Genomic DNA, 26,534 nt, shown 5'->3' on the forward strand with positions numbered 1-26,534 from the left:
AGCGAAATTTTTCATATGAACAGAAAGCAATCCTTACCTGATATGCTTTGATCGGAATCTAAATTCCCCTGAAAATCCAACATGGATAAACAAATAAAAAAAAATTCCTAGAAGAAGAAATAAGAAAGTAAACAATTCACACGGGATACGAGATAGTCACCGGTAAGTTACTTCGCCGCCACATTCGCCGTCAGCATTCAAAATAATCTCGCCGGTCTAACCGGCGTTGCCCGAGAGTACTTATCACTTATCAGTTTGTTTTACTAAATTGGGCTTTTATGGGCCCAATGCAATAAAGTTGTCCCATATTTTAGAATTTGTTTTTGATACTCCCACATTTTGTATTCACATTGTAGCCCAATGGATAGAATATGAAATGTTGTTACTTTTCATTGGCATAATGTAATTAATTTTTTTTAGAAAATATTAATTACTGGTCTTCTTTAATCATAATTAGAGTTAATATCTTCCTTTTTTTCTTTGGAAGAAAATGTATATGATAACTTTTTAATTGGTTGACCAATAAAAAATACAAATTTTTTAAATTTAATTAATTAACATAAAATACTAGTACTATTTGGGAATACATTTAAAACATTGATTATTTCTTTAAAAAGTTGAATATTTTAAATACACTGCATCATACCCAAAGGCCAAAGTGGTAGTGCTATATTATAGAAAAAAATATTATTATTAAAGACACACCAAAGCTTACATGACACGCTCTACAGAAGATCCACTGCACCTCTCTACTTTATCTGTAACAAAACACTAGTATCCATAAGATCGACCGATTCTAAATTAATTATATAGAAGTGTACCGTAGACATTCATACAGTTGATTACTCCCAAAAATTTAGCTCGAAACACTAAAAGACTCGAGCGCGCAAATTTTGAATTTATTTATTTATTTCACTTATTTTTTCTCTTTACCCAAAAAATAAAAATTAATTTCAATCGTCATGTTCGAGAAGAAAGGAGGAAGAACACTGTTGGCGAAGAGTAAAACCCTAGGAACGAGAAGAACGAAGAAGGTTCGTAAGATGGAAGGAACATTGGAGCGACACTCTCTTCTTCACTTTGGTCAGTTTCGGAAGATTTCATTCGAAAATTGTCCGCCGTCGAATCTTCCGTCGTCGGCGGACTCGTCGGAGCTTCGGAATCAGTTGGGTTCGGCTGATACTGATACCAATTGCGCAGAGAAGGACTTTATTCTCAGCCAAGACTTCTTCTGGTAAAATCTTCGCTTTATATATCTAAGTTGAGATCTATCGTTATCTTCTGGGTACAGTAGCATCTTTGGGATTGGTTAATATTCCGATTTCAAGTTCTGAAAAAAAAAATGTCTTATAGAGAGATTTACAAAATGATGCCTTTTGATTTGTGAAATCTCTCAGCTACTAATGATTCGTTTTCTGATTTATTTTGCAGCACACCTGATTATATAACACCGGACAATCAGAATTTGATGAGTGGTTTAGACATCAGCGAGGTGAAATTGAGAGAAAGCTCTTGACTTTTTTTCCTTGATTTTATTAATGTCTCAAATTTAAAGTTTATCTTTTTTTTATTTCCTTTTTGTTTGTAGGATCATTCTCCTTGTCCTAGGTCTCCTGTTAAACTAAATACAGTTAAAAGCAAAAGATGTCGCCAGGGTAAGCTTTTCTTTCACTCTTTGTCCCAAAGATATCTTTATCTAGAGAATGAGTAGCCATTAATCGATTCAGAGAGTTTGAAGTTAATCCTTAATTGTGTTTAGCATGAATAAAAATAAGGCCTTTACATGGAACGAAGATATAGTTTTCAGAGGAGTGTGATACAATTCTTACTAGAGTTATGTTTGACCAACAACTATCCAACATTCAAGTCTTTATTGCTTTGAGATTCACAGTGTGGTTATCTAGTGATTTGATGTTTTGGTGAGGTGTTCTTTTTCTATCACTCAGGTAATAAATTTCTGTGTTTATTGCAGAAAGTTTCACATTGAATCCTTCGAATTCTACCTGGTCTTCTAAAAATGGAGTAGATGAACAAGAGAATGATGATACTGACATAGATGAGGTCATGATGGATAAACTCCAAGATAATCAAACAGAGAGGACTGGATATGTTTCAAAGACTGCTGTTGCTCTGCGGTATCGGGCTATGCCTCCCCCTTGCCTCAAGAATCCGTATGTGATGAATCAGTCTGAGACTGCTACTGATCCTTTCGGATATCAGAGATCAAAATGTGCAGGTAAGTTTCTTGTCCCTAGATTTCTAATTCAAGAATTTCCTGAAACGCTTCTTCAGTAAAATATATTGTTGTTATGCAGGTTTTCTCCCTGCAAGTATAACTGGGGATGGCTTGTCAAGATATCTCACGGACTTTCATGAAATTCAGGTAATCATCGAATGGTGGTCTTTTAACTTGGAATTATGATGATGACGGAATTATGTTGCTTCTTCTTACGTAATTTGATTTGGTTTCTCCAGCAAATTGGTGTTGGAAATTTCAGTCGTGTATTTAAGGTGTTGAAGAGAATTGATGGTTGCCTATACGCTGTGAAACACAGCACAAGGAAGTTGCATCTAGATTCAGAGAGGTATATATTTCCTGTAGTTTTCTTATAGTAAGAGAAAGACACATATCTGCTTTAGAAAAAGTTCATCTTGTTTGGACCATTTTGTTCAACTACTCATTATCGAGTTTTTGCAGACGTAAAGCTATGATGGAAGTCCAAGCTCTTGCCGCTCTAGGTCAGTACAGTCTTTTTTTGTCCTGAATCTATTATGTTATACCCTGTTTCTAAGCTAAGATCAGTGTAGCCTTAACCCGTTTCTATCATATTTTGTTTGTAGGGTTTCATGAAAATGTAGTAGGATACTACAACTCGTGGTTTGAAAATGAGCAATTGTACATTCAACTGGAACTATGTGATCACAGCTTGTCCAAGAAATCTTCTCTTAAGGTCTCAGAAAGAGAAATCTTGGTGATAATGCATCAGGTAAACACTTACTTTAACTTTCATGTAAAATCAAGTAGAGAGAGAAGCTTGAGAACTGAGAATTCTTATCTACATATCATTGTACTATGTCTCTTACAGATAGCCAAGGCATTACAGTTTATTCATGAGAAAGGAATAGCTCATTTAGATGTAAAACCAGACAACATATACATCAAGAACGGTGTTTGCAAGCTCGGTGACTTTGGTTGTGCCACGCGATTGGACAAAAGCTTACCAGTAGAAGAAGGAGATGCACGTTACATGCCTCAAGAAATACTAAACGAAGACTATGAGCACCTTGAAAAGGTCGATATCTTCTCTTTAGGTGTCACGGTATACGAGCTGATTAGAGGATCTCCTCTTACAGAATCAAGAAGCCAATCCCTTAATATCAAAGAAGGGAAACTTCCTCTCCTTCCTGGTCATTCGTTACAATTACAGCAACTGCTTAAGGTACGTTAGTTGCTATCCTACTTATGTGTGTTTCATGGCAGTCCCGAGCATCGGAACATAGCAGTTAAGACAGAATTTCTAACATGTTTTTGTAAACAGACAATGATGGATCGTGATCCTATGCGCCGCCCTTCTGCTAGAGAATTGCTGGATCATCCCATGTTCGATAGGATTCGAGGTTGATTCATAGACTCTCAGATGTGAAGAACTAAATTTTGTAAATTATGGTACCAATGATCTCGATCTGAGGAGGGTATTGGTCCATGGCCATGCACCAGTTTTTTTGTTTGGGAAACTATTGGCGTAAAAAGGTGTACCATCCGGCTAACCAAAAAAGACTGAATTGAAAACGTTGTTGGTTTTGTTGTAATTTTATGGCTTCTCTGTATATTTGTGGAACTGAATTTGGGAACTGTAATTTTTCATATTTTATTTTCCGTCTCAAATGCCATTCTGAGTTGAATCTGTTTGTTGAGTCTAATAATAGGTCACATAATGGTGGAACAAAACGTTGAAATTATTATAATGATTAGTTTATAAACTTTTTCTTCTAGTTGTTGAACAAAAGTCTAGTAATTTTACACTAGTTTCATTTTATTTTCATTTTTTTGGTCGTCACTCGTCAATGTAAGGGAATGAAAATAAAATGAAACTAACCTCGTCAATTTTAATAATAAACAAAATAATTATTTAAAACTCTTAAAATATCCTTTTAATTTTATCATTATCACAAGAGAAAAGAAAAGAAAAAAAAAAGTCAACACAAACTAAACTGATATATAATTCCAAAATAGTGAAAGATTATCATTATTTACTTTTCCTAAATTAAATCCCATAAATTTCATAATCTTAAATTAATAAATTAATAATAAATAATTGAATCATTAAAAAAAAATTCTAGAACTTTCTTTCTTATCATTATCACAAGGACAAAAAAAAGAAATCATATATTGTACTATATATATAATTCCAAACAAGTAAACTACAAAAAAGTGGAAACACATCTGTTAAAAGATAAATATATTTAACTTTTTCTGTATATTTATTTCCAGATTTTTATTTCCTTATAAATGTTACTTAGTAAGTGTTTTCTTGACTTTTCTTTTATTACTTTAACAAAAATAAAGAGGAAAAAAAAGTGTATATACTATAAATTTGTTATTTAAAAGAAATAAAAAAGAAAAAAAGAAAAAGGAAAAATTGTAACTTCACCGCCTTTGGTAACTCCTATATAAATAAGTCTTGTGATTCTCTCCTTCTAAGCATTCTCTCATAACGACGCGAGGTTCTCGATTCTCACAGCTCTCCCAAATCCCGGTGAATTCGGATTCGATACTGTTCGGAATCTTCTGGTACGTGACGAACTTTAGGGTTTACTAATCGCCGATCTCTATTTCGTATACTCTTTCGTTCGATTTCTTCTGTTTCTGTTACGCGTTTATGCTTAATCGAGAGTTAGGGTTACGCCTTCTTCTTCTCTTGTACTTTTCGTCTATCGATTCTGATTGAGTTAGGGTTACGTCGTCTTCTCTTGTAACTTTTGTCTATCGATTCTGTTTGAGTTTAGGGTTACGTCGTCTTCTCTTGTACTTTGTTTATCTTTGATTTTGCGGTCGATTCGTTTGTCAAATTCTCATTGTTCTGATTCTTTCCGGCCATGATGGATGCGTTAGTTTGTGGTTTTGCTTATAAGAGTATCGATATATGTTGTTGATGTGTATTCCTGTCTTACTTATTGTACTCTGTTGCGTGCATGTAGTAGAAATCTTGTTGTTCAAGGGAGCTTTGCGAAGAGTTATCTCTCATAATGATGCCTGTAATTGAGTTTGAGGAAGGATGGGCCTTAATGGAGACTGGTGTTTCAAAGCTAAAGAGGATTCTCGAAGGATATCCTGAGCCATCTTTTACGGGGGACGAACATATTACTCTATACTCGTATGTCTTGTCTAATTATTATAATGAATTGTTTATATATTTTTACAAGAGTTCCGTACGTACGTACTTGCGGATTCTTACCACAGTATGTGAATGTGATTATTTCACAGGACTATCTACAATATGTGCATCCAGAAGCCTCCTAAAGATTTCTCTCAGCAGCTTTATGATAACTATGCTGGTGTTATTAACGCATATAATAACGAAACAGTGAGTATTTTAATTGTGGAATACACCAATTCTTTAACTTGAGCAAAGAGTAATCTTCTTTTATGTTATGTTGTGGCTAGGTGTTGCCTTGTATAAGGACCAAGCATGGCGAATTTTTGCTTAGAGAGTTTGTTCTCAGATGGGGTAACCATAAAGTTCTGGTTAGATGGTTATCCCGCTTCTTCAACTATCTTGACCGTTACTTCATTGCCAGGAGAGCTCTTCCACCACTGAAGGATGTTGGCTTGACATCCTTCCGTAACTTGGTTTGTCATGCTTTCCTGTACCTACTAGCTAGTCTTGCATTGCCATGAAGTTTTTTTTTCTTTTTCTTGTAACTGATCCGTGCAATTATATCCTACTTCAGGTTTATCAAGAGGTGCAGTCCATTGCCAAAGACGCTATACTAGAACTTGTAAGTATAGCATCTGTAGTGAAACTAAATTGTATAACGTCTCTGGTTTATTATAAGTATATACTGGTTAATTTCTCTATCTTACACAATTTTTATATATTTCCAGATTCGTAATGAACGTGAGGGCCAACAGATTGATAGAGCACTGCTGAAAAACGTAATAGATGTCTATGTTGGGAATGGAATGGGAGAGATGAACAAATACGAAGACGACTTTGAAAGTTTCATGCTTCAAGATACCGCATCTTACTATTCTTGCAAGGCCACAAGCTGGATCGAGGAGGATTCTTGTCCTGATTACATGATAAAGGCATGTCTCCGGATTTCATTTTTGTCTGTGCTTTATTTCAGTTACAGGGGACTATATTTACTAACGTCAGCAATCTTATATTTGCAGTCTGAAGAGTGTCTAAAAAAGGAGAAGGAGAGAGTCAGTCACTACCTTCATTTAGACACAGAGCCCAAACTAGTTGAGGTTGGTGATAATATATATTTCTGTACGCTGATATTTCTGACAGCATTTTGAGCTGGTTGTCACGATTATGCTTGTTTTCGTTTTTGGATGCAGAAAGTACAACATGAGTTGTTGGTTGTGGTTTCTAAAAGGCTTATAGAAAATGAGCACTCAGGGTGCCGTGCCTTGCTAAGAGATGACAAGGTAAGCAGCTTTTGTGTGTTTCTTCAACTCTTTACCAACTCTCATCTAAAATTCTCTATTTGACGGAGCATTGCGGTATACTTGCAGATGGATGATCTAGCCAGGATGTACAGGCTTTATCATTTAATCCCGCAAGGGTTGGACCCTGTTGCAGACTTGTTCAAGCAGGTTTTCATTTTATTCCCTTTATTTTTCATTACGAGTTACCTCATTTCGCTGTTTGTTTCCAAATCATTCCTTCTAATTGCTAAGTATAGTTTTAACTGAAAATGTGTGTATACAGCATGTAACTGCAGAGGGAAATGCCCTTATCAAACAAGCTGCCGACGCAGTTGCTGATCAGGCTGAAAGTGCTAGTGGCGTGCAGGTCCAGGACCAGGTATTTATGCTAACCTGATAATATAGGAGCAACAATCTTTTCAGTTTAGAGTTTAGAGATTCACTTTTTTTTTTTTTTCATGGCTTCAGGTGCTTATCAGAAAATTAATTGAGCTACATGATAAATACATGGTCTATGTCGATGACTGTTTTCAGAAACACACCCTCTTCCATAAGGTTTGAGTGTGTTCACAATATTTTACTTAATATGTCTATCTTCGTCCACCACATTTTTATTTAATAATGTCCATATTTTTCTCCTTTATAGGCGTTGAAAGAGGCATTGAAGTCTTCTGTAACAAAACAGTGGCTGGAGTGTCCAGTGCGGAAATACTTGCAACGTATTGCGATAATATCCTGAAGAAAGGAGGAGGAACTGAGAAGCTTAGTGATGAAGCAATTGAAGAAACGCTTGAGAAAGTAATTTCTTCGTTTTCCTTCATATTGCTAATGCCTTCAATATTGTCACTTATCCTTTTGGTGCTCAAGTTATAATTTTATTATTACAGGTGGTTAAGTTGCTCTTTTATATAAGCGACAAGGATCTTTTCGCCGAGTTTTACAGGTACAATATTTGTCTTTCTCTGAATATACACCGATTATATTTATATGTTGATGAGATGGCATTCAGGATAGTATTGGAATGGGATTAACGAGCTTTTTATGCTTTTGCAGGAAGAAACAAGCCAAACGGCTCTTATTTGATCGCAGTGGTAGTGAGGAACACGAAAGAAGTCTACTTGCGAAGTTTAAAGAACTACTCGGTGGGCAGTTTACTTCTAAGATGGAGGGCATGGTCAGTTAGATGAGTTTATATTTCCTTTAAAAAAAAAAAAAGGTTGTCTAGCAGTAACGAAGGTTACTAATGCAGTGTTTTTTTTTTGTGTCATATAGGTGACGGATATGACATTGGCAAAAGATGGTCAAATCGCATTTGTGGGATATCAATCCGACAAGCCAAAGCTGGGGATTGATTTTACTGTCACTGTTCTTACTACTGGTTTTTGGCCAAGTTACAAAACATCCGACCTCAATCTACCCAGTGAAATGGTCAACTGTATTGAAGCTTTTAAGGCCTATTATGCAACAAAAACCAAACACAGGAGACTTTCATGGATTTTCTCTCTTGGAACTTGTCATATCCTTGGAAGATTCGATAAAAAACCACTCGAGTTGATCGTTTCCACCTACCAGGTATGTTTCTTTTTTTTTTTTTTTCTCGTGACTTACATGATGATATGTTTTTGTTTGTTTTTGTATACATTGCTTACTCATATATTTTCTTTTTCCGTCTAGGCTGCTGTGCTATTGCTCTTTAACAACGTAGATAAATTAAGCTACACTGAGATCTTGGAGCAGCTTAACCTCAGCCATGAAGATCTTGCCAGGCTGCTTCATTCACTTTCTTGCCTAAAGTACAAGATTCTTATTAAGGAACCAATGTCTAGGAGCATCTCGAAAACCGATACCTTTGAATTCAATTCCAACTTCACTGATAAGATGCGGAGAATTAGGGTAAACTATTATTATTATTCTATGAAGAGTGTGTTTATATTTTCATATCTTTTCGGGATGGAAAAGACTAAATGATCTTCTTTTTTTTCTCAAACAGGTTCCCCTTCCACCAATGGATGAGCGTAAGAAAGTTGTTGAGGATGTTGATAAAGATAGACGCTATGCAATTGATGCGGCTCTGGTTAGGATAATGAAGAGCAGAAAAGTGTTGGGGCATCAACAGTTGGTGTCTGAATGTGTCGAGCATCTTAGCAAAATGTTCAAGGTAACAACAAAACTAACTCTTGATGGATTTATTATTATTATACAACACAGATGATTAAGGATACTTACATAATGTTTTTTCTTTCTTTTTCTTGTGCAGCCTGATATTAAGATGATAAAGAAACGAATTGAAGACTTGATCACCAGAGATTATTTGGAAAGGGATAGCGAAAACCCCAACACTTTTAAGTATCTGGCTTAAGTCACAAAGATGACTGTTTTCTCTTTTTTTTTTTTTGGTTTTCGGTTTTGTAAATGACATTTACATTCTTTTTGTCGGATCATTGGACAAAGAACAAATTTCTCTTTACCTTCGTTTTCTAGAAAATATTGTGTCGCCATACTTAATCTCTCTTAGTCTTTGAGCAAGTCTCACAAATCAAGGTCCTAACCACTATACACTTGAGCAGTGAAGAGAACAAACATGTTTATCTATAGGCCTTTGTATCTTCCAAGGTCGCTTTCCTTTCTTTCTCCCTGAGAATGGCATGTGTGGGAGTATTGAAAAACTGAGATTGTATAATTCCATAATCACCGGTTTATGGATTCCATCGCAAGCCTCACCACATGCAACAGTTTCTCCATGTCCTGAAAATTGAAGTCAAGAGCCCTTTTGATGGATGTTATACCATCATCATTACTGTGTTTGGACTTTCCCTTGGCAGCTGCAAATGCGATCTGCGCTTTTCTCGAGGCATCCATAGCAGCGTTTACATGTTGCGACTGCAAGACCAAAACAATTCAACCGCACGATTCAGATCAATGGCACAACTTTCACAAGAGGAAATTACGAGTAAATGATGGATCATCTACACTCCAACCAGTGCTTTTGGTGACCAATGTCATGGTGATAAAATGATGCTATTTTTGAAGATGATTTCTATTCATGTTGCTCAAGCAAGCAATTATCTCAATACGTTGCTAAAAAACCTGTTGATATTTTCATAGACTACTTAGACTGGAATTATTTAGTCGTTTAAATCCAGCACTAGAACAGCTTTTGTAAACTATAAGTACAAACTATTTTACGGCACCTCATCAAATCACAAAAGTAACATAGCTGCACTTACAAATGCCAAAAGCTGTGACAATGAGGAATTGTTTCCTGAAGAGATAACATGATTTCCAGTTACGCTAGGAGATGATCTCACAGTGTTCGACAAAGCAACCTTTTCTGCTGCCAATGTATGGTTTGAATTTTCACCATCAGAAGCAAAGGACGGAGACTCGCCTGTTTGAAACCCAAACAAGATGAAAAAATCATTCATCATAATCATGCTTACAAGCTACAACAAAACACCATCTTTATTCGTCAATACAATCTTGTATCTGTCTTAATCTACTAATAGAAGTTATCATTTTTTTTCACAAAACAACAAACTAGCCACCCATCTACTTGAAGATTTTTGCGAAACTTGTTGTTCAACCCCTAAATGCAGCCCAAGTGGTTAGTGGCTTTTCCGCATATAGTTTACATACAGTATATAGCCCATTTCGTTGTAAATACGGCAAGTACAAAAATACTATGATGTTTTTAGATAAATTCACAGAAAAAAGGCCATCCAAGAATCTTATAATAAATACCTGAAGGAATCACTTGCAAAGCTGCTTGCAACTCATATCTGCATCTGCCTATGTTACCATGGGAAGCATAAGTTATCCTTAAATAAGCTACTTCCATACATTTATAAGCCAGAGCAGCTGCCCCCATATCTTTATTTTTCTCGTATTCATGAGCACAGAACCTGTTGCATAAACAGTGTAAAATCCGTAACATCAGGACAGGCTTCACTAAAACGTCTTGACATGCTAGAAATATCTATAGGCTATGCAGCAGCTGTGCGAAAATTAGAGGGCTACATGAAGAAGTACCATCACAGTGAAAGGCTCCCTCTAAATAGTAATTTGGGGGACTTAATTGCGTTGACTATCAGAAGGATGCAGCTATCTCACTTCCAAGTGGTGCACAACAAATCGAGTGGAAGAAAGTACAAATTAAGATCTTGTTGAATGCCAAACTTACGCGCATAGTTTTGCTGTGCTGCCATAAATATCCCTGGATCTGGCAGTGCCGGAAGACTCCAAAAGGGAGGCACCATGAAGAAACTTAAGCGCTGCCTGAAAGTAAACACCTGTGCTCTCGTGATTGGACCCAGCACTCTGCAAAAGGTTACTGTCAATGTTAAGCCAGGGGTGAAACAACATACATAACCACTGCAACATTTCCCATAAATATGCCAAACCTTAAGACGATCAGCCATGTGTTTCAAGTCTGTAGCCTCTTTGATTGAGTTGGACACAGCTTGACTTGTGGATTCTTTTTTCAAAGGGCTTAAGCCAACATGATCCTTATGCCTACTTCCATTTTGCTTTTGGTTTCGCGAACCTTCATTGTGGGTCACACTGTGATTATCATTTCGCAGTATCTGTTTCTTTGTATTTGATATCTCACTACCGTGACCCAAGACTTCAACTTGATCTGTGCCAGCTGATGAAGCTGATTTATTCTCTAATTTCTCAGTGGTCACTTCCAAGTGGTTGCTTTTCCCACGAGAAATTTTTGCTGTATCAGGTTTCTGTGGAGAAGGAAAAAGACTACCACTTCTATCTAGCTTAGTATTAGGATCTTGACATTCCCTTGAGTCTTCTTTGTTACTTTCCATAGACACCTCTTTAGCAGGTCTTTTCTTGCTCCTGCTTTCTTTTGTTTTTATTTTAACAGCAGTGCCAAGATCTCGCACTTCATTCACCGTACCCCATTTATTATCTTTCCAAGGTGTAGATGAGCCCTCTTCCCTACTCTTTTGCTGAGAGTTACCCTGTATGCAATTTTCACCAGAAATTCTCCCTGACTTCTTTGGTTTAAAGTTTTCAATAGAACAATTCCCACCGTATGCTCTCTCTCTATCTTTGGAATTTATCTTTGTTGTCCCTTGTTTATCGATAGTGCTATAAGCTTCACCATCTCGGCATCTTTTTAACGTATCACCAGCATTACAGTCAGTATCATGGTATTTATCACTTTCTGAAATTCTTCCTGATTTAAGCTCACGTGAGTCTAACACCCTCAAGGCTGAAGAGGCAACTGATTCAACTAGTGAACCTTTGGCTTCGTGGACACTATTTTTGATAATTTCGGAGCCCAAATCCTTATATAAACTCGGAGAGGACGTTGTAAAAGGTAGATGGGAAGCACTATCTCTCCCATTTTCCTGACTAACTCTTCTGTCCTTATCACAACTTTCACTACTAAAAGGCAACTCCTTTTCATCACAACTTGAACCCTTTAGCCTCTTTTTCTTTCTAACGTTCTCACCACTTGACACCATTACTGTAGCTTCTCTAATTCTCATACATTCTCCACTTTCTTTAGTTTCCTTCAGTTTCCTCTTTCTGTCATCACGTTCACCATGCGAGGAAGCCTTAGCAATATCCTTGATACTTTCAGCTGAGGCTTGAGCAATCGTAATATTGTTATTAGCTAAAACGTCCACAGTTTTGTTGGAATTCTTGGATTCAGGTTGATCAACAGCGGAAAATCGTGATCTTCTAGTCTTCGGTTTCTTGGAAGTCCCAGAAAGTTCCTTTTCAGATTCCATTCCCATATTTTCCATTCCTCCTACATGTGTATTCATCAAGCACATCAGATAGTTTGAACAAGTACATAGTAAAAGGAAAATCAATATCTTTCACGAATAATACCTTCAACAGAATGCTTATTTTTCCCTTCCTGTCTAACACTCTGCTTAGTGTTGTGTCTGTCTTCATTCAAGTCACGCAACTTAATATGGTGTTTCAAATCTGGTTCACATAGCAAATTTAGATGGTCTGATCCCTCTTCATCATTTTTAACACTGTTGAAATTCTCCTCCGATGCATTTTCTGCTGAAAGCTTTTCTTTCTCAGCTTTAGGTACTGGGCTACTTTGTTTTTCTTCTTTTGATTCTTGAGAATAACCAGAGAGTCCCTTATTCACGTGTTTGCATCCTCCAATATCTTCCTGCAATATATCTGGTACATTCTTCTTAATTATATTAACAGCAGCATCCTCGCCTCTCAAACTACTCATGGCAACGATGGAGCTTGAACTTTTTTGTGACTTCTGTGCTTTAGGCAGTTTTGACTTTAATTCATTCCTTGTCTCGCTCTGACTACCCTTAACCACAGAAGAATAATCTGCATGTTCAATACTTGGAACTTTCTCCCGCTTGGATTTACTTTCCAATGAGTTTAGGGGTTCACCGTTTTTCAGGTACACGTCTTCTCTTGCGTTAATACTTTCAGTTCCCTTAACACTTCGATCTGAAAATGCCACTATATTATCTTCTAGATCAGGCTTTGAATCCATCAACGATGCATCTTGGTCACTGTTGTTCGTTCCTCTTGATGTACCCTCCAGATTATAATCTGATACTTTGTCAATCTCTTTTGCCGGGTGGATATATGACGGTGACAGACAGGACAAAAGAGGAAGCTTCATAGTCTTGGAAACAAGCTCCTCACAGGAATCTTTGTCAGCCTCTTTTTCAGTATTGGATACAATATGATTTCTATCAAGCTTGTTTGACGGTGGCATATACTTTACCCTCTCCTTTTTCTGCTTCTTCCCAATAGAAAACTTACCAGCACGCTTTTGTGAATCCGAAACACCCATAACATCCTGTGTAGTTTTTGAGTCTGACTTGTTGACAGAACTATATCTAGCATCTTTCGTAATCTTTTCTCTCTTTCCCAACTGAAGAAGATCATCAGAGAGAGGTGATAACAGCTGATCTTTATGCAAAGGGAATGACACCATAGCCTACAAACAAAGTAATATGTCAAAGTCATATTTCATCATTGATCAACATTCTAAGTAGAAACAGAAATAGAAGAAAAAAATCACCATAAGAATTTTAGTGGGCGAATGGCAAATCCCATTCAGTAAGTCTTCTTCAACTTCTGAGAGGTAATTCACCCTTGATCCTGATGGTGGCATATTGAGGCCTTCTTTACTAAAGGTTGAAACATTCTTCAGTGATGAGAGGTCACTTGAACCAACTTTGATACGAAGTCTGAGAGTCTTATGATTTGATGAAGCAGAACAAGACGTTTTTGTGTCAGATATTTGTTTGCTATCAGGTGTCCCTATACTACTTGAATTGACGAACTTTTTAAATTTGACCAAAACATCAGAAGCAGGAGCCTTTGAAGCGGATCCGGATACTGATACTTGAGGTACAACCGATGAAGCTGAGCAATTAGATCGACCCCCCTATAAAATAAATTGCACATTAAGCAGCAGAAAAAATTGACCTAAAAGCTTTATGGGAAGAGAGAGTTGTTCAGTGATCTTACCACTTGGTTATGTTGAACTTCTGGTAGAGTCTTAGGACGTGAACAAACAGGAGATCTCTGATACATAGACAAAAACGAACCATAGCCACCAAACTTTGCACCTATAAAAACATTCCAATACATAAATATGAGAGAGATGCCTCAAAGGTAAACATAAGAAAACAACAGACATGTTAATATGTTATTACACAAACAAACAACTTACCCAAATTTTCAGCAGAAACTCCACCTTCAAAATCTTTCTGAAAATGTCCCAACACGTTTTCGAGCTTCTCATCCTAAAAAAACGGGAACTTTTTTATATAAAAAAGAGGATTCTAAAGTAGTAGTGAGAAGAAAACAACATGGGTTGGAAGAAGGAGGGCTTACAATATAAGAGAGAGCAACATCAGGGTCAACGCAAGAAACATAAGAATGTGTGCTTTCTTCCTCAAAGTCGCTATCTTCCATTATATCTTCACCTAATCCAGCAAACCCTAACCCTAATTCGCTTCTAGCATCGCTGCTGCTCACCGAAATCATCTAAAACCCTCCCCTTCACCCCAACCTATCTCATATCCTATTCCTATCAATCGAACAAGCTAATAATAATCTCTCCCGAGATTTCTCAGACAAAACCCAGATCGAGATTAAGGAAACTCTTAAATAATACCCAAATTATACAGCATAGAGACTTGAACAAAGCACCCTATAATATAAATTCGTTGGAAATGCTCCAGCACAGATTCAGAATTACCAAAAAGGTAACACGCAAGATTGGAGCAAAATTGGATAGAGAGCTAAGAGAAGAGGAGCTCTGAGAGAAGGAGATCGAAGCGGAGAGGAGATTTATTATACCTCACCACGTTGTAAAATTCAAAATTCCGTTTTTTTGATTCCTCAATCTCATTCTCTTCTTGTCTCTATTTTCTTGAACCAAACAGCAATCACAACAACATTCATTTTTTTTAACTCAACAAAATTAATTTCCTAAAAAGAAACCCAAATTGATTTCGGACCAGCTCTCCACGTGATATGTGATGATGTCACGGTTTGCTTGTCTTTTTTTTTTTAAAAAAAAAAAAAAAAAAAAAAAAAAAAAAAAAAAAANATTTATTGATAACACGATTTGTAGATTTGTCTTATTATTAATTTTGCACTTATGTCAAAATTATTGATGACACTAATTATAAAGTGAAAATAGACCGGATTGACACAAAATTGGAAAAATATTGCTAGATTGACATCCTCCTTTAGAGAAAAACTAGATTGACACAATGTTATGTTTAAATTACCAAAAAGCCAACAAAAATTGAAACTGGAAATAAAAAATATAGAATTAAATACTAAATAAAACTAATAATACTGAAACATAACAAAAAAAAAACGACATTCAGTTTCTTATTTCTCCTTCACTACAACTAAGAACAAAAGAGAACCTTTGAAATTGTTTTATTCATATATGTTTGATACTTTCTAACAATTTCAAACCAGTGAACCTGTTTGGTATGATTATGAACCCGAAAAAGGAAGAAAACATGATTAAATCCACATTAGAGAGGAAGAAGAAGGAATTTATGGATAAATAAGATGAACCAAAAAAAGAAAAAAATTTCAGTCGATATAGGTGAGGGGAGGCACGATACAAAAGAGAAAAAAGGGTAAACCCTAGATTCTCGCCATATATGGCAACTGCTACAAAAGTCTGTCGCTTAACTTAAAAAAAATCTGTCACCAAAGGCACTAATAAATCTGTCATTACTCTGTAAAAAATCTGTTATAAAAAGTCTGTTATCAAACGCGAAATAATAGATTTGTCATTACAGATAACAAAGCTGCTGTCAATATATCAACAAAAAACAAAATTGTTATCATTGTATTCATATATAATAAATTTGTTATTAAGCAGCAGATTTTTTAGTAAGAAAAAAAAAACTGTCATAACATAAGAAAATCTGCCACAACGTATATTGTGCATGTGGGTCAATATAGCAATTTTAAAAAGACTTTCAAAAATCTGTTATCAAACAACAGATTTTCCCTTCAATCCAAAAGTCAGTCATAACTAAAAAAAAATCTGTCACCACTAGATGTCAAACTAGCAATTATTTTTACGTTTATAAATCTGTCGCAATGTGACAGATTTTTTAAGTGAAAAATAAAACTGTTGCAACAATCATAAAAAATCTGTCACAAAATTCCTAGAAATTTGACTAAAACAATGAAAATCTGTCATGACTTTATAAATAAGTCTGTCGTGTTAAGAAAATCTGCTGTCCATGAAAAATCTGTCGTTACACACTTCAAATAAATCTGCCATATAAAACAAATCTGCCGTCAAATTCTGCAAATTAATCTGCCATCTAAAATAAGTCTGCCAAAAAAAAACTGCCATCAACAATAAATCTGCCACTTACAAATTAGTCTGCCATTACATGTATGGCAGACTTTTATAAAAAAATAAAAAAAAACGAAATTGCAGGAATTTTTTACAAAGGGTAATATTGACTTTTATTTTTTTCCTAACAAAGCAAAAAGGGTATTTTTGGTATGAAACTAACCCAACTGACCCTCAAATTTTAGGAGCTAATTGTATCTAGCAATTAACTGTTCAATTTGGGTCAAACTAGTAATTCTCCCTAACACAATTCATATCGAAATCAACACAACTATTTCGAAAAAACAAATGAGAAAATATGTAATGTATATATCATAGATTCAAAGATAACTGTTATATTCAAAGGAATTGAGTTTATTATATCGCTGTATAAGAAGAGGTTGATGGGTTATGGTTTTCCTATTACAGGCTATAGATTTCATCAACTCGGGTAATTTGTATGCTAATTTGGGTTGTAATTGTCATTTGAATGCTGTTCTTAATGATAAGGGTTTAACTCGAACGGCCTTCAAATTGATCTCGAAGCGTCTCATACTTCTTAAGCTCAGCTACGGAGAGCGATGGCGAGAGCTGATCCATTGCCTACAAACAAAACACGAGTGAGCAAAAATCATTATAACATATGAAAACTGAGATCACAACTTTGATTAGTGAGATTGAATTTTTAATCCGACTCTTATGTTTTGCTTCGAACCAAACCCAAACCAAACAAAAACCTTTGATTCTATTTCGGTATAGAACTTTCCACTGACTATACCGAATCAAACCAAATTAACATTTCTACCTAACCATGAAAATGGCAACTCTCTGAAGTAGATACAGTGAAGTTTTTACCTTTATAAAATCTACATACTCTACAACAACTGAATCTGGATCATCTTCTGGAGGAAAATCCCCTGAATCTGATTTTGACACCTGCATTTGCCAAGTATGCAGATATAACGTGATTTAAATAAACTTTTACAGATAATATTAGAGAGGAGACCAAATAGTCTTAAAGTGTTAACCCTCTCTCTCTCACCTTTCGCTTAGCTGCCTGAAACCAAGCATCAGCACACAATGCATACATATCAGCGCCAGTGAATGTAGAGGGACACTTCTTTGCTACTGAATAAAGAGATACATCTTCGCTTAACTTAAATTTCCGAGTAAGTGCTTTAAGGACCCTGTAAAAACAAGAATCAGAGAGCTTCTTTTTTTTTGTCACTGGAAAAAACAAAAAAGCATGCTTTTGATTGTTTAAATGCGTAACCTTTCTCTGTAAGATGCATCAGCATTGACTCCAACATATAGAAGTTTGTCGAATCTGCCAGGTCGTAAAAGAGCTGGATCAATCAAGTCAGGTCTGTTGCTTGCCCCTATGATAAACAGATCCTGGGATGAATCGCTGAGTCCGTCGATCTCTGCAAGCATCTGAGAGACCACTCGATCCATGACTCCTCCAGAATCACCCGAAGCACCTCGAGCTGGAGCAAGAGAATCAAGCTCATCAAAGAAGATCACACAAGGCCGGGCTGACCTCGCCTGCAATTGAAGAAAACACATTACTTTAGAAATCAGGCCCATCGACTTAATATGTTTCTTGTAGGAAAGAAGAAAAATAAATTACCTTTTCGAATATATCTCGAACATTTTTCTCCGACTCTCCAATATACATGTTGATCAATTCTGGACCTTTTACACTTAGGAAATTTAGGGAGCACTCTGTCGCCACAGCTTTCGCCAGTAAAGTCTATAAATTTCAATTTAAAAAACCACAGATATAACTGCCAGGAACAAACTATGAACAGACGTTAAAAGTCACAAAACAAAAACGGGTTACTTACTTTCCCTGTTCCTGGAGGGCCATAGAGAAGCACACCAGAACGTTTACGCAATCCAGAAGAAAATAAATCTTTATGCAGGAGAGGTAATTGAACTGTGTCCAATATCGATGTCTTCACATCCTCAAGCCCACCAACATCATCCCATTTCACATTTGGAACCTAAGAATAGAAATAAAAGTTATATGCATCTCCAGTAACAATAATGGAAAGCTGTCTCATATATAGGAAAGCAAACGAGAAAACACCACAGCAAAAACCAATGGTTATGTTACCTTAGGAGCACCAAGGGCTGATGCATTTCGCTTCTTTGATCTGTCCAAAGCTTTAGTAAAGTCCTCCTCACCTGTTAATCTCTCACTGCTGTTACCTAATTGGCTTGCCTGGTCTATTACATCAACTCCACTAAGATTATCTGAAAGGTAATTAATTTTCTTGGTCTCGGACTCTTGACTGATGAATAAGTTGGCACCAGCATCAGCTACAAGAGCACGCAAGTCCCGAGGAAGGAAGCCAGAAGTCTGTCCCACCATTCCTTTCAAAAAATCGTCTGAGCTGGTCTACAATGTGAAAATATCTAAGCATTAGCCTGGAGTTGTTAATTATAGTTTGAAAATAGAAGAAATAATTGGATTTGGTATCTATATAAAAAAAACCGAAAAAATATGGAACAATGTACTCACATACATTAAGGAGTTGAGAAACACCTTGGAGTGACTGAGACAGCATCTCTGATCTCTGTTCGTCATTCAAAGAACCCATACGTATTTCGTGGCTGAAGCAACGCCTGATTGTTGGAGAGAGACCCTCAGTACTTTCAGCAGATGCGATCAACAGCACTTGATGTCCCCTAAACTTTCCAACTTCTACAGACTGCATTAGCAGATATACAGATAAGGCATCAAGAGAGGATGGATTTTTGAAATCAATATTTTTTATTCTTTACCTATTACAGCACAAAATATATATCATATAACTGCTTATCAAGGGCAGGAAGATGCTTTATACGGTAAAAGGTCTACTACTGCGAATTGTTATTAAGCTTAGCAACGATGCTGCACTATGCAACAACAATTTGGTAAACTGAAAATGAACTCGAGTGAAAGTGCGCAACAGGCAGTGGAGAACCAAGAAAAGAAATGTAAATCTTACAATATTGCTATCTGAATGTTCTTCCATGGAACTGTATTCACCATTAGAAACTGGCTCGGTGAGTTCCCTAATAACTGATGCAATCTCAGAGGACACGCCAACTCGATCACCCATTGAGCCATCCTGAGAGCCCAGATTTTTAAACACATCAAAATGCCGGAGCAGAAGTATCGTTGGTGAATATCTGTGACAATGAAAACAAGGCATTCACCAAGCTGTTGATAAAATATGTTTCCAGAAAAAAAAAGTTCAGTAGTTAACAATATTATGAAGGTATGGTAAATTTCACTCAATGCAGACCATATAGCATGTCGATGTGCGTAGTACAAATAAGGAATATCTGAAAGAAGAAAAAAAATACAAGCCCTTTTACCTTCTTGCCATATTAAAAGTCTGGGCCAACGCAGTAGATGTTTTCCTCTCAGATGATGCTAATAAACTGTGACAGCTATATTCGACTACATGCAGCCCCAACCTCCTAGCAACATAGTTAACAACAGTTTTCTTCCCGCACCCTTAAACAAGCATTAGATACAAAAAAGCTATTAGCAACTACAATTGCTTCTCCCAAATCACTGTAATTGGGAACACAAAAACAAGTCTCTTCCTAGTCTATCCTTAACATTGTTCTCCAGGTAAAGTTTAACACTTAAGAAGAGATATGAAGGTGAAGAATGTTGTTAATGAAATAGAAACTTATGTACCTGGAAGACCATGCAATAAAACAGCAACCCTGAGTTTTGAGGCGAGTGCTGATGGACAGAGAGGTGGCGAAAGCACCGATGCCAAAATATTTACTATGTCCTCCTGTAAGGGCATAGGAACCTTTGATCTAGAAACCAGCAAGTCTGGTGGAAGACCAGAAGAGACAGTTCCTCCAAGGACAAGGGCGGTTTGGGAATGATTGACTCGAAGAAATCTCTCATTAGAAGGTTCCATCGCAACGACCTGCCCAGAGCAACTAAAGTTTCAATAAGTTATGGCCAAAATGAGCCTTTTTCCTAGCCAAAAAGAAAAACACAACATATTACCTTGAAATATATAAAGTCATCGCCTTCTGAGCACAACCTTTGACTACATGGAATACATATACCTGAACCACAGTTCCAGTCAATGTAAACGCGAAATATATCGCCTCTTGACAGATGTCTATCAGTTCCAAAATACTTATGCAATGCGGAATCTATTAACCCTTGTCGCTCTTCAGCTTCAAACGACGAATTGACTTTCAGGGATTGAATGGAACCACACTCTGGGATTTTAACAAAAGAAACTCTCAGATGTGATGCATACCCTGGAACTTCGGACACAGGTTCCAAATCCAAACCAATCCTTGACTCATCTACCGCAGATTTTTCAATAAACTCCTCGTCAAACTTAGCTTCAAAATACTTCTCTAAGACCCCATTCCCTCGATGAACAAAGGATTTCAAGCAAGATATGTGCAAACTAAGATTAAAAGCTAACATTGGGGACAAGTAAGCAACCTCTTGATCTAATAACTGTTGCCCCATCAAATCATAAGTTGGAAAGACAAGCATCGTATGAAGAGAGCCCGAAACAGGTATACTAGTGAGAGATGCATCTTCAAGCTTGTTGGGAGGATCAAGTACAACAACTTGTGCAACCCGGTGAATGCCTATCTCACTGTTCTTCACAACAACCTAACATTTATAAATACTCAATGTTAACAACAACAACAACAACTTCCTATATAAATATAAAACAATCCTGCAAAAAAGGACTTACCAAAGAACCAGAGTTGATAGATAGTCTCTTGAGCAGTTGAGTAGAGAGTCCCACCAAAGAAGAGTCATCCAAAGTATCCAATTTCGAATCATTGTGGCACCGGAGAATCCCCGCAGACAACTTAACGGATGCACCCGAAACAACCCCGTCGTGATTCGGAACTCGTTCGCCATCGGAAGAGACGGGTTGTAACGAATTGAGCACTGAACGGAGTGTAGTTCTGGTGGATGATAGAATCAGAGGACTCCGTCTCTCCACCATTATTCCAATGAAATCAATTCGAATTCCCAAATAAGACGCAAAGAAAGAAAAGGACAAAAAAAACCCTAATTTTCCATTAGAATAGCTTGCACTGAAGAGATTCAATTCAAGGAGACTGTATTCACAGTACGCTAACCGAGGAAGAGGATCAGATGATGATACTTGGACTTGACTATGATATGGATTTTTATTTTATTTTGTTCCTAATTTTTACGACAAAATTAATTTCACAAAAAAGTATAAATTTTATATATAGAAAGGAAAAAATATAAATTTCATTGAAAAAATATTATTTTAATTCCTCGGTTAAGCCTACTATATTATTTTAATCTGAAATTCCAGAGAAAAATATACATATAGAAAGGAAAAAAAAAAATTAATTCTGATGAAAAACCAACGTTTTCTTTATTTCTTTCGTATTACAATAATCAGATTATCCTAATCTTGATTAAGAATGAACAAAACTCGAAACTCCCCGAAACAAACACAAAGCCTTAATTATGTACTTACCCCGATCACGATAGTTTTACTATTCGTTTGGTATAATGCCAGTAATTTAATTATTGGTCAACCTTACTCAATCAATCTGATAAACTTCTCATAGTGATAACATGATCCATTATGAAGTGTTAGAGTTCATCATACGTACCATATAAAATATAAATTATAGGTTTTCGAGGGGCTCGAGAACTTTGATCAGCCTAACATCATTACATTAACAGCCTTTAAAGCTAAAATTATACTACATCTCAATCGGTGTAATCACTACTACATCTTTCTTTATTCTTTGTTTTATTTTATTTCTAACCAAAGCAAAGACAAGTTTGGACCACACACAGACAATACATTTTCCAAAAATTAAAAAAGCATGTAGTGATCTTAAAGCTTCTCATCAAATTATTCACATGACACAGATATTTCTTTTTTATTTATTACTAGAATTTGTATCTTTGCACACGCCGAATTTTAATTTAAAATATTATCTATCAATATAATTTATTGAACTTAAATATAATCATTCAAATTTTTGAGCATAATCTATATAAACACTAAACTTATTTCACTAAGTAATATTCAACATATATATTGTTGATGATAATTTTTTCTTGTTAAATAAATAATTTGATATATATCACGTGGTAACTAAACTCACCTTAAAAAATTCGCAGAAAGAATAACCGGTATTGATGACAACTTCTTAATCTTTTATCTTTAAGATAATTTCTTTTTTATTCATATTCCATGAAAACATTCTTTATAGGTTTTGATGTTAATTATCGATTGTTGACCTAATTATATATATTAGCTGTTGATACTAACATAACATTATTCCGTACAAAATCTGAATATACCAAATTTCATGAACATTACTTAGTGCAAAAGGTACATATATAATATCATATTGTTATAACATCTTTACCTATCGAAACAAGTTCAGCATCCCATAAAAGAATTCTCGACCAATTCACTTTCAATTTTTTTTGTTTAAAATATTATAAATACAATTACATAAATTTTGTTTTATTATACTATGAATTTAAAATTTACTTCCATACTAAAAATTACTAACACAATTAAAAATTTAAATTATGGTCAGTTTAAAAGAAAAATAAATAAATTATATTATTATCACTAATAAAGAATTTATAGCAATTTTTCTTATTTTAATATTTTCTTTATTTTACATAATTTTTATTTATTTATCTAAACTCTCGATTAATTATAGGTAACATAAATATGGACTAAATGAATATTTTATGTTTATTTTAAAGTTAAAAAATAATGTTGCTTAGGTGGTAGAATGAGAAGAGAGGAAAGCTAACTTTATAGATATAAATTCACTTTCATTTTTTTTGTTTAAAATATTATAAATACAATTACATAAATTTTGTTTTATTCTACCATGAATTTAAAATTTACTTCCATTCTAAAAATTACTAACACATTTGAAATTTTAAATTATGGTCAGTTTAAAGAAAAATTATATCACTAATAAAAAATTATAATATTGTTTTTTAATTTTAATATTTCCTTTATCTTACATAATTAAATTTTTATTTATTTAAACTCTCTATTAATTATAGGTAACATAAATATGGACTAAATAAATATTTTAAGTATATTTTAAAAAATTAATGTTGCTTAGATGGTAGAATGAAAAAGAGAGGAAAAGCTAACTTTATAGATATAGATATTTATAAAACTTTGTATAACCCCTTAGATAATTAAAAGACAGACAGAGTAATACAGTGTATATAGCAAAATCAGATTAATGATCATCTTAATTTTTCGTTAGAATAGCATTATGAGCAAACAAGAGTGGACATAATCATTACGATTAGTCGATTACCATAGGATCAACATCACAGAGATAGAAGAAACCTTAGCCCATAATAATGGATGGGAATGCCTCAAAGGACCCCTAGCAGCAACTAATGTTTTTATACATTACATGCATTTGATTTTCACTAACTTAATAATGATCTTCCCCAGCTTTACACGCAATTAGTTAGATTAAATTAACCCGATTAAATCAAAAACCCTTTTCTCTACCTTTTCTTTTTGTTTGCATCATTTACTACGTACATTCACTGCAGTATTACAACTGCAAGAGCTCTTCTTCTTCTTCTTGTTCCGTGTGGAGAAGAGAAAGAAAGAGAGAGAGGGACAGAAAATGGGACTTGTTACAGTCGGAGAATTGAAGCCAGCTTTCACAGGAAAGAGAGGGTTTCGTCTCAATTCAAGTATCAGGCATGCCTCTGAATGGTAATATATACATATTTTTACTCTGTCCCAAAAAAAACAGTTTTCAAATTATTGTTACCAAAAAAAAAAGAAAGTATTTGAGTGAAAATGGTTCTTCTTGTGTTGTCTGCATTCACATATTTTTGTTTTGTCGACGCAGATTCGATGATTAAAACTGTCAGAGAAAACGAATTAAACATTTGTTCTTTCTGATGAAATTTCAGCTAAAGATTCAATCTTGTGTGTGATGTGAATCTGTAGCCACAAGTTATGTTCTTTATACTACTGTTCATCAAAACCAATAATTTCTTCATCTTGTTTTGTATCTATGTGGAACATATCCGTACATTAACAAGTCATCTGGTTCTGTCTTCACTTGAAAAAGTTTGATGTAGACAAAACCTTAAAGGTCCCTTTGTGAATCTGAAAAATGTTTTCAAAACCAGGAAAAGAATACACTATTTTTGGCGATAAATTTCACTGTTTCGTTATCCTAGAATCTTTAGCGTTGGAGTCATGGAATATAGAAGCATTTCTTATATGATCGTCAAATTCAAGTCCACACAGATCCCTTCATTCATATGTTTCAGAAATCCTTTTGGTTATATAAAAATCTCGGAACCTTAATGGATTTTTATCTGTTTTTGCAGGCCGATCTCCGATGTCTCTAGTGATCTTACAGTTCAAGTTGGATCTTCCAGTTTCTGTCTTCATAAGGTAAAAATTAAACACAAGAACTTTAAAACAGACCATCATCCTCTGTTCTTGAGTTGTATTGAAGTTTTATTCAACTGTTACTTGATTGTTTTTCTTTTCTCAGTTTCCTCTTGTGTCTCGGAGTGGGAAAATCCGAAAGCTTCTAGCGGATCCAAAAATCTCTAATATTTGTCTCCCGAATGCTCCTGGAGGATCTGAGGCTTTTGAGCTTGCAGCCAAGTTCTGTTATGGAATCGACATTGAAATCAACCTTCTTAACATAGCTAAGCTCCGTTGTGCATCTCATTATCTTGAGATGACAGAGGATTTCTCAGAGGACAATCTCGCTACCAAAACAGAACATTTCTTGAAAGAGACGATCTTCCCAAGTATTTCTAATTCCATCGTCGTTCTACATCATTGCGAAACCCTAATCCCAGTCTCTGAAGATATCAACTTGGTGAATCGATTAATCATAGCTATAGCCAACAATGCCTGCAAGGAACAGCTAACCTCTGGTCTTTTAAAGCTCGATTATACGTTTTCAGGTACAAATATCGAACCAGAAACTCCATTAGACTGGTGGGGGAAGTCACTAGCTATTCTGAATCTTGATTTCTTCCAGAGAGTTGTCTCTGCGGTTAAGTCCAAAGGGTTAAGACAAGACGTGATCAGCAAGATTCTGATAAGCTACACGAATAAGTCTCTTCAAGGGCTAATGGTTCGCGATCCTAAACTAGAGAAAGACAGGGTTCTTGATGTGGAATGTAAGAAGAAACAGCGGTTGATTGTGGAAACAATAGTGAGGTTACTTCCAACACAAGGAAGAAGAAGCTCTGTTCCAATGGCGTTCCTTTCAAGTCTTCTCAAAATGGTCATCGCAACATCATCATCCGCTTCCTCAGGATCCTGTAGATCAGATTTAGAACGAAGGATCGGTCTGCAGTTGGATCAAGCCATCCTCGAAGACGTCTTGATTCCGATAAATCCCAACGGAATCAACAGCACCATGTACGACATCGATTCTATCTTGAGAATCTTCTCTATATTCTTGAACCTCGATGAAGACGATGACGAAGAAGAACAACATCATCATCGTCAATTTAGAGACGAAACAGAGATGATCTACGATTTCGACAGTCCCGGGTCTCCAAAACAGAGCTCAATCCTAAAAGTATCGAAGCTAATGGATAACTATCTAGCAGAGATAGCAATGGATCCAAATCTCACAACTTCAAAGTTTATAGCTTTAGCAGAACTCTTACCAGATCATGCTCGTATCATCAGTGATGGACTCTATCGAGCCGTTGACATTTACCTCAAAGTAAGAAAATCATCAATCTTTGTTTCGTTCTTTGAAATTGCCAGAAGTACTCATATAAGGTTGTTGTTTTTTTTGGTGTGACAGGTTCATCCAAATATAAAGGATTCGGAGCGTTATCGTCTCTGTAAGACGATAGATTCACAGAAACTATCACAAGAAGCTTGTAGCCACGCGGCTCAGAACGAGAGATTACCTGTGCAAATGGCCGTACAAGTGTTGTACTTTGAGCAGATCAGACTTAGAAACGCAATGAGC

General features: G+C 35.6%; 5 protein-coding genes and 1 pseudogene across 11 annotated transcripts in view; 3 read left to right on the forward strand and 3 right to left on the reverse strand.

Annotated features, from left to right (window-relative positions):
• LOC104754400 overlaps positions 1 to 254 on the reverse strand; it is a 9,912-nt gene extending 9,658 nt beyond the window's left edge. For all 3 annotated transcript variants that reach the window (XM_019239666.1, XM_019239665.1, XM_019239667.1), the window contains exons 1-2: positions 161 to 254; positions 38 to 68 (exon numbers count right to left, since the gene is read on the reverse strand). In XM_019239666.1, coding sequence (XP_019095211.1) covers positions 38 to 68; positions 161 to 184 — 55 coding nt within the window. In that variant the 5' untranslated portion in view covers positions 185 to 254. The remainder of the gene's footprint in view (positions 1 to 37; positions 69 to 160) is intronic.
• Positions 953 to 3,903, forward strand: LOC104754404 (wee1-like protein kinase). Its single transcript, XM_010476595.2, has 10 exons — positions 953 to 1,234; positions 1,432 to 1,492; positions 1,589 to 1,655; positions 1,973 to 2,236; positions 2,316 to 2,383; positions 2,476 to 2,585; positions 2,699 to 2,739; positions 2,842 to 2,987; positions 3,087 to 3,440; positions 3,540 to 3,903. Exons 1-10 carry the CDS (start codon positions 963 to 965, stop codon positions 3,621 to 3,623), a joined length of 1,467 nt encoding a protein of 488 aa, XP_010474897.1. The 5' UTR covers positions 953 to 962; the 3' UTR covers positions 3,624 to 3,903.
• On the forward strand, positions 4,721 to 9,033 carry LOC104754406 (annotated as a pseudogene).
• Positions 9,109 to 15,108, reverse strand: LOC104754405. Of its 3 annotated transcripts, none has more exons than XM_010476596.2 (10): positions 14,522 to 15,107; positions 14,358 to 14,430; positions 14,153 to 14,253; positions 13,701 to 14,069; positions 12,518 to 13,616; positions 11,059 to 12,434; positions 10,839 to 10,975; positions 10,400 to 10,560; positions 9,886 to 10,046; positions 9,109 to 9,538 (listed from the first exon to the last, which is right to left on the reverse strand). In XM_010476596.2, exons 1-10 carry the CDS (start codon positions 14,672 to 14,674, stop codon positions 9,347 to 9,349), a joined length of 3,822 nt encoding a protein of 1,273 aa, XP_010474898.1. In that variant the 5' UTR covers positions 14,675 to 15,107; the 3' UTR covers positions 9,109 to 9,346. The 3 variants fall into 3 exon arrangements, 2 of the variants coding, with proteins under 2 accessions (XP_010474898.1, XP_010474899.1); XM_010476597.1 differs by having other exon boundaries at positions 14,153 to 14,245; positions 14,522 to 14,562; XR_002036348.1 differs by lacking the exons at positions 9,109 to 9,538; positions 9,886 to 10,046 and having other exon boundaries at positions 10,416 to 10,560; positions 10,688 to 10,975; positions 14,522 to 15,108.
• On the reverse strand, positions 16,825 to 21,701 carry LOC104754408 (peroxisome biogenesis protein 6). Its single transcript, XM_010476598.2, has 13 exons — positions 21,254 to 21,701; positions 20,536 to 21,168; positions 20,209 to 20,452; positions 19,878 to 20,019; positions 19,505 to 19,688; positions 19,040 to 19,225; positions 18,628 to 18,912; positions 18,356 to 18,514; positions 18,139 to 18,261; positions 17,782 to 18,053; positions 17,551 to 17,695; positions 17,364 to 17,444; positions 16,825 to 17,111 (listed from the first exon to the last, which is right to left on the reverse strand). The coding sequence occupies exons 1-13, from the start codon at positions 21,512 to 21,514 to the stop codon at positions 17,022 to 17,024; spliced, it is 2,805 nt and encodes a 934-aa protein (XP_010474900.1). The 5' UTR covers positions 21,515 to 21,701; the 3' UTR covers positions 16,825 to 17,021.
• Positions 23,946 to 26,534, forward strand: part of LOC104754409 (BTB/POZ domain-containing protein At1g03010) — a 4,957-nt gene continuing 2,368 nt past the window's right edge. Inside the window, exons 1-3 of one of the 3 annotated variants that reach the window (XM_010476601.2) lie at positions 23,946 to 24,280; positions 24,910 to 24,976; positions 25,080 to 26,279. In XM_010476601.2, coding sequence (XP_010474903.1) covers positions 24,189 to 24,280; positions 24,910 to 24,976; positions 25,080 to 26,279 — 1,359 coding nt within the window. In that variant the 5' untranslated portion in view covers positions 23,946 to 24,188. Of the gene's footprint in view, positions 24,281 to 24,560; positions 24,817 to 24,909; positions 24,977 to 25,079; positions 26,280 to 26,534 lie in introns of those variants that run through there. The other 2 variants (XM_010476599.2, XM_010476600.2) reach the window with 2 other exon arrangements.

Source organism: Camelina sativa, chromosome 17 (assembly GCF_000633955.1).
Source record: "Camelina sativa cultivar DH55 chromosome 17, Cs, whole genome shotgun sequence".
In the NCBI taxonomy this organism is placed as follows: Eukaryota; Viridiplantae; Streptophyta; class Magnoliopsida; order Brassicales; family Brassicaceae; genus Camelina; species Camelina sativa.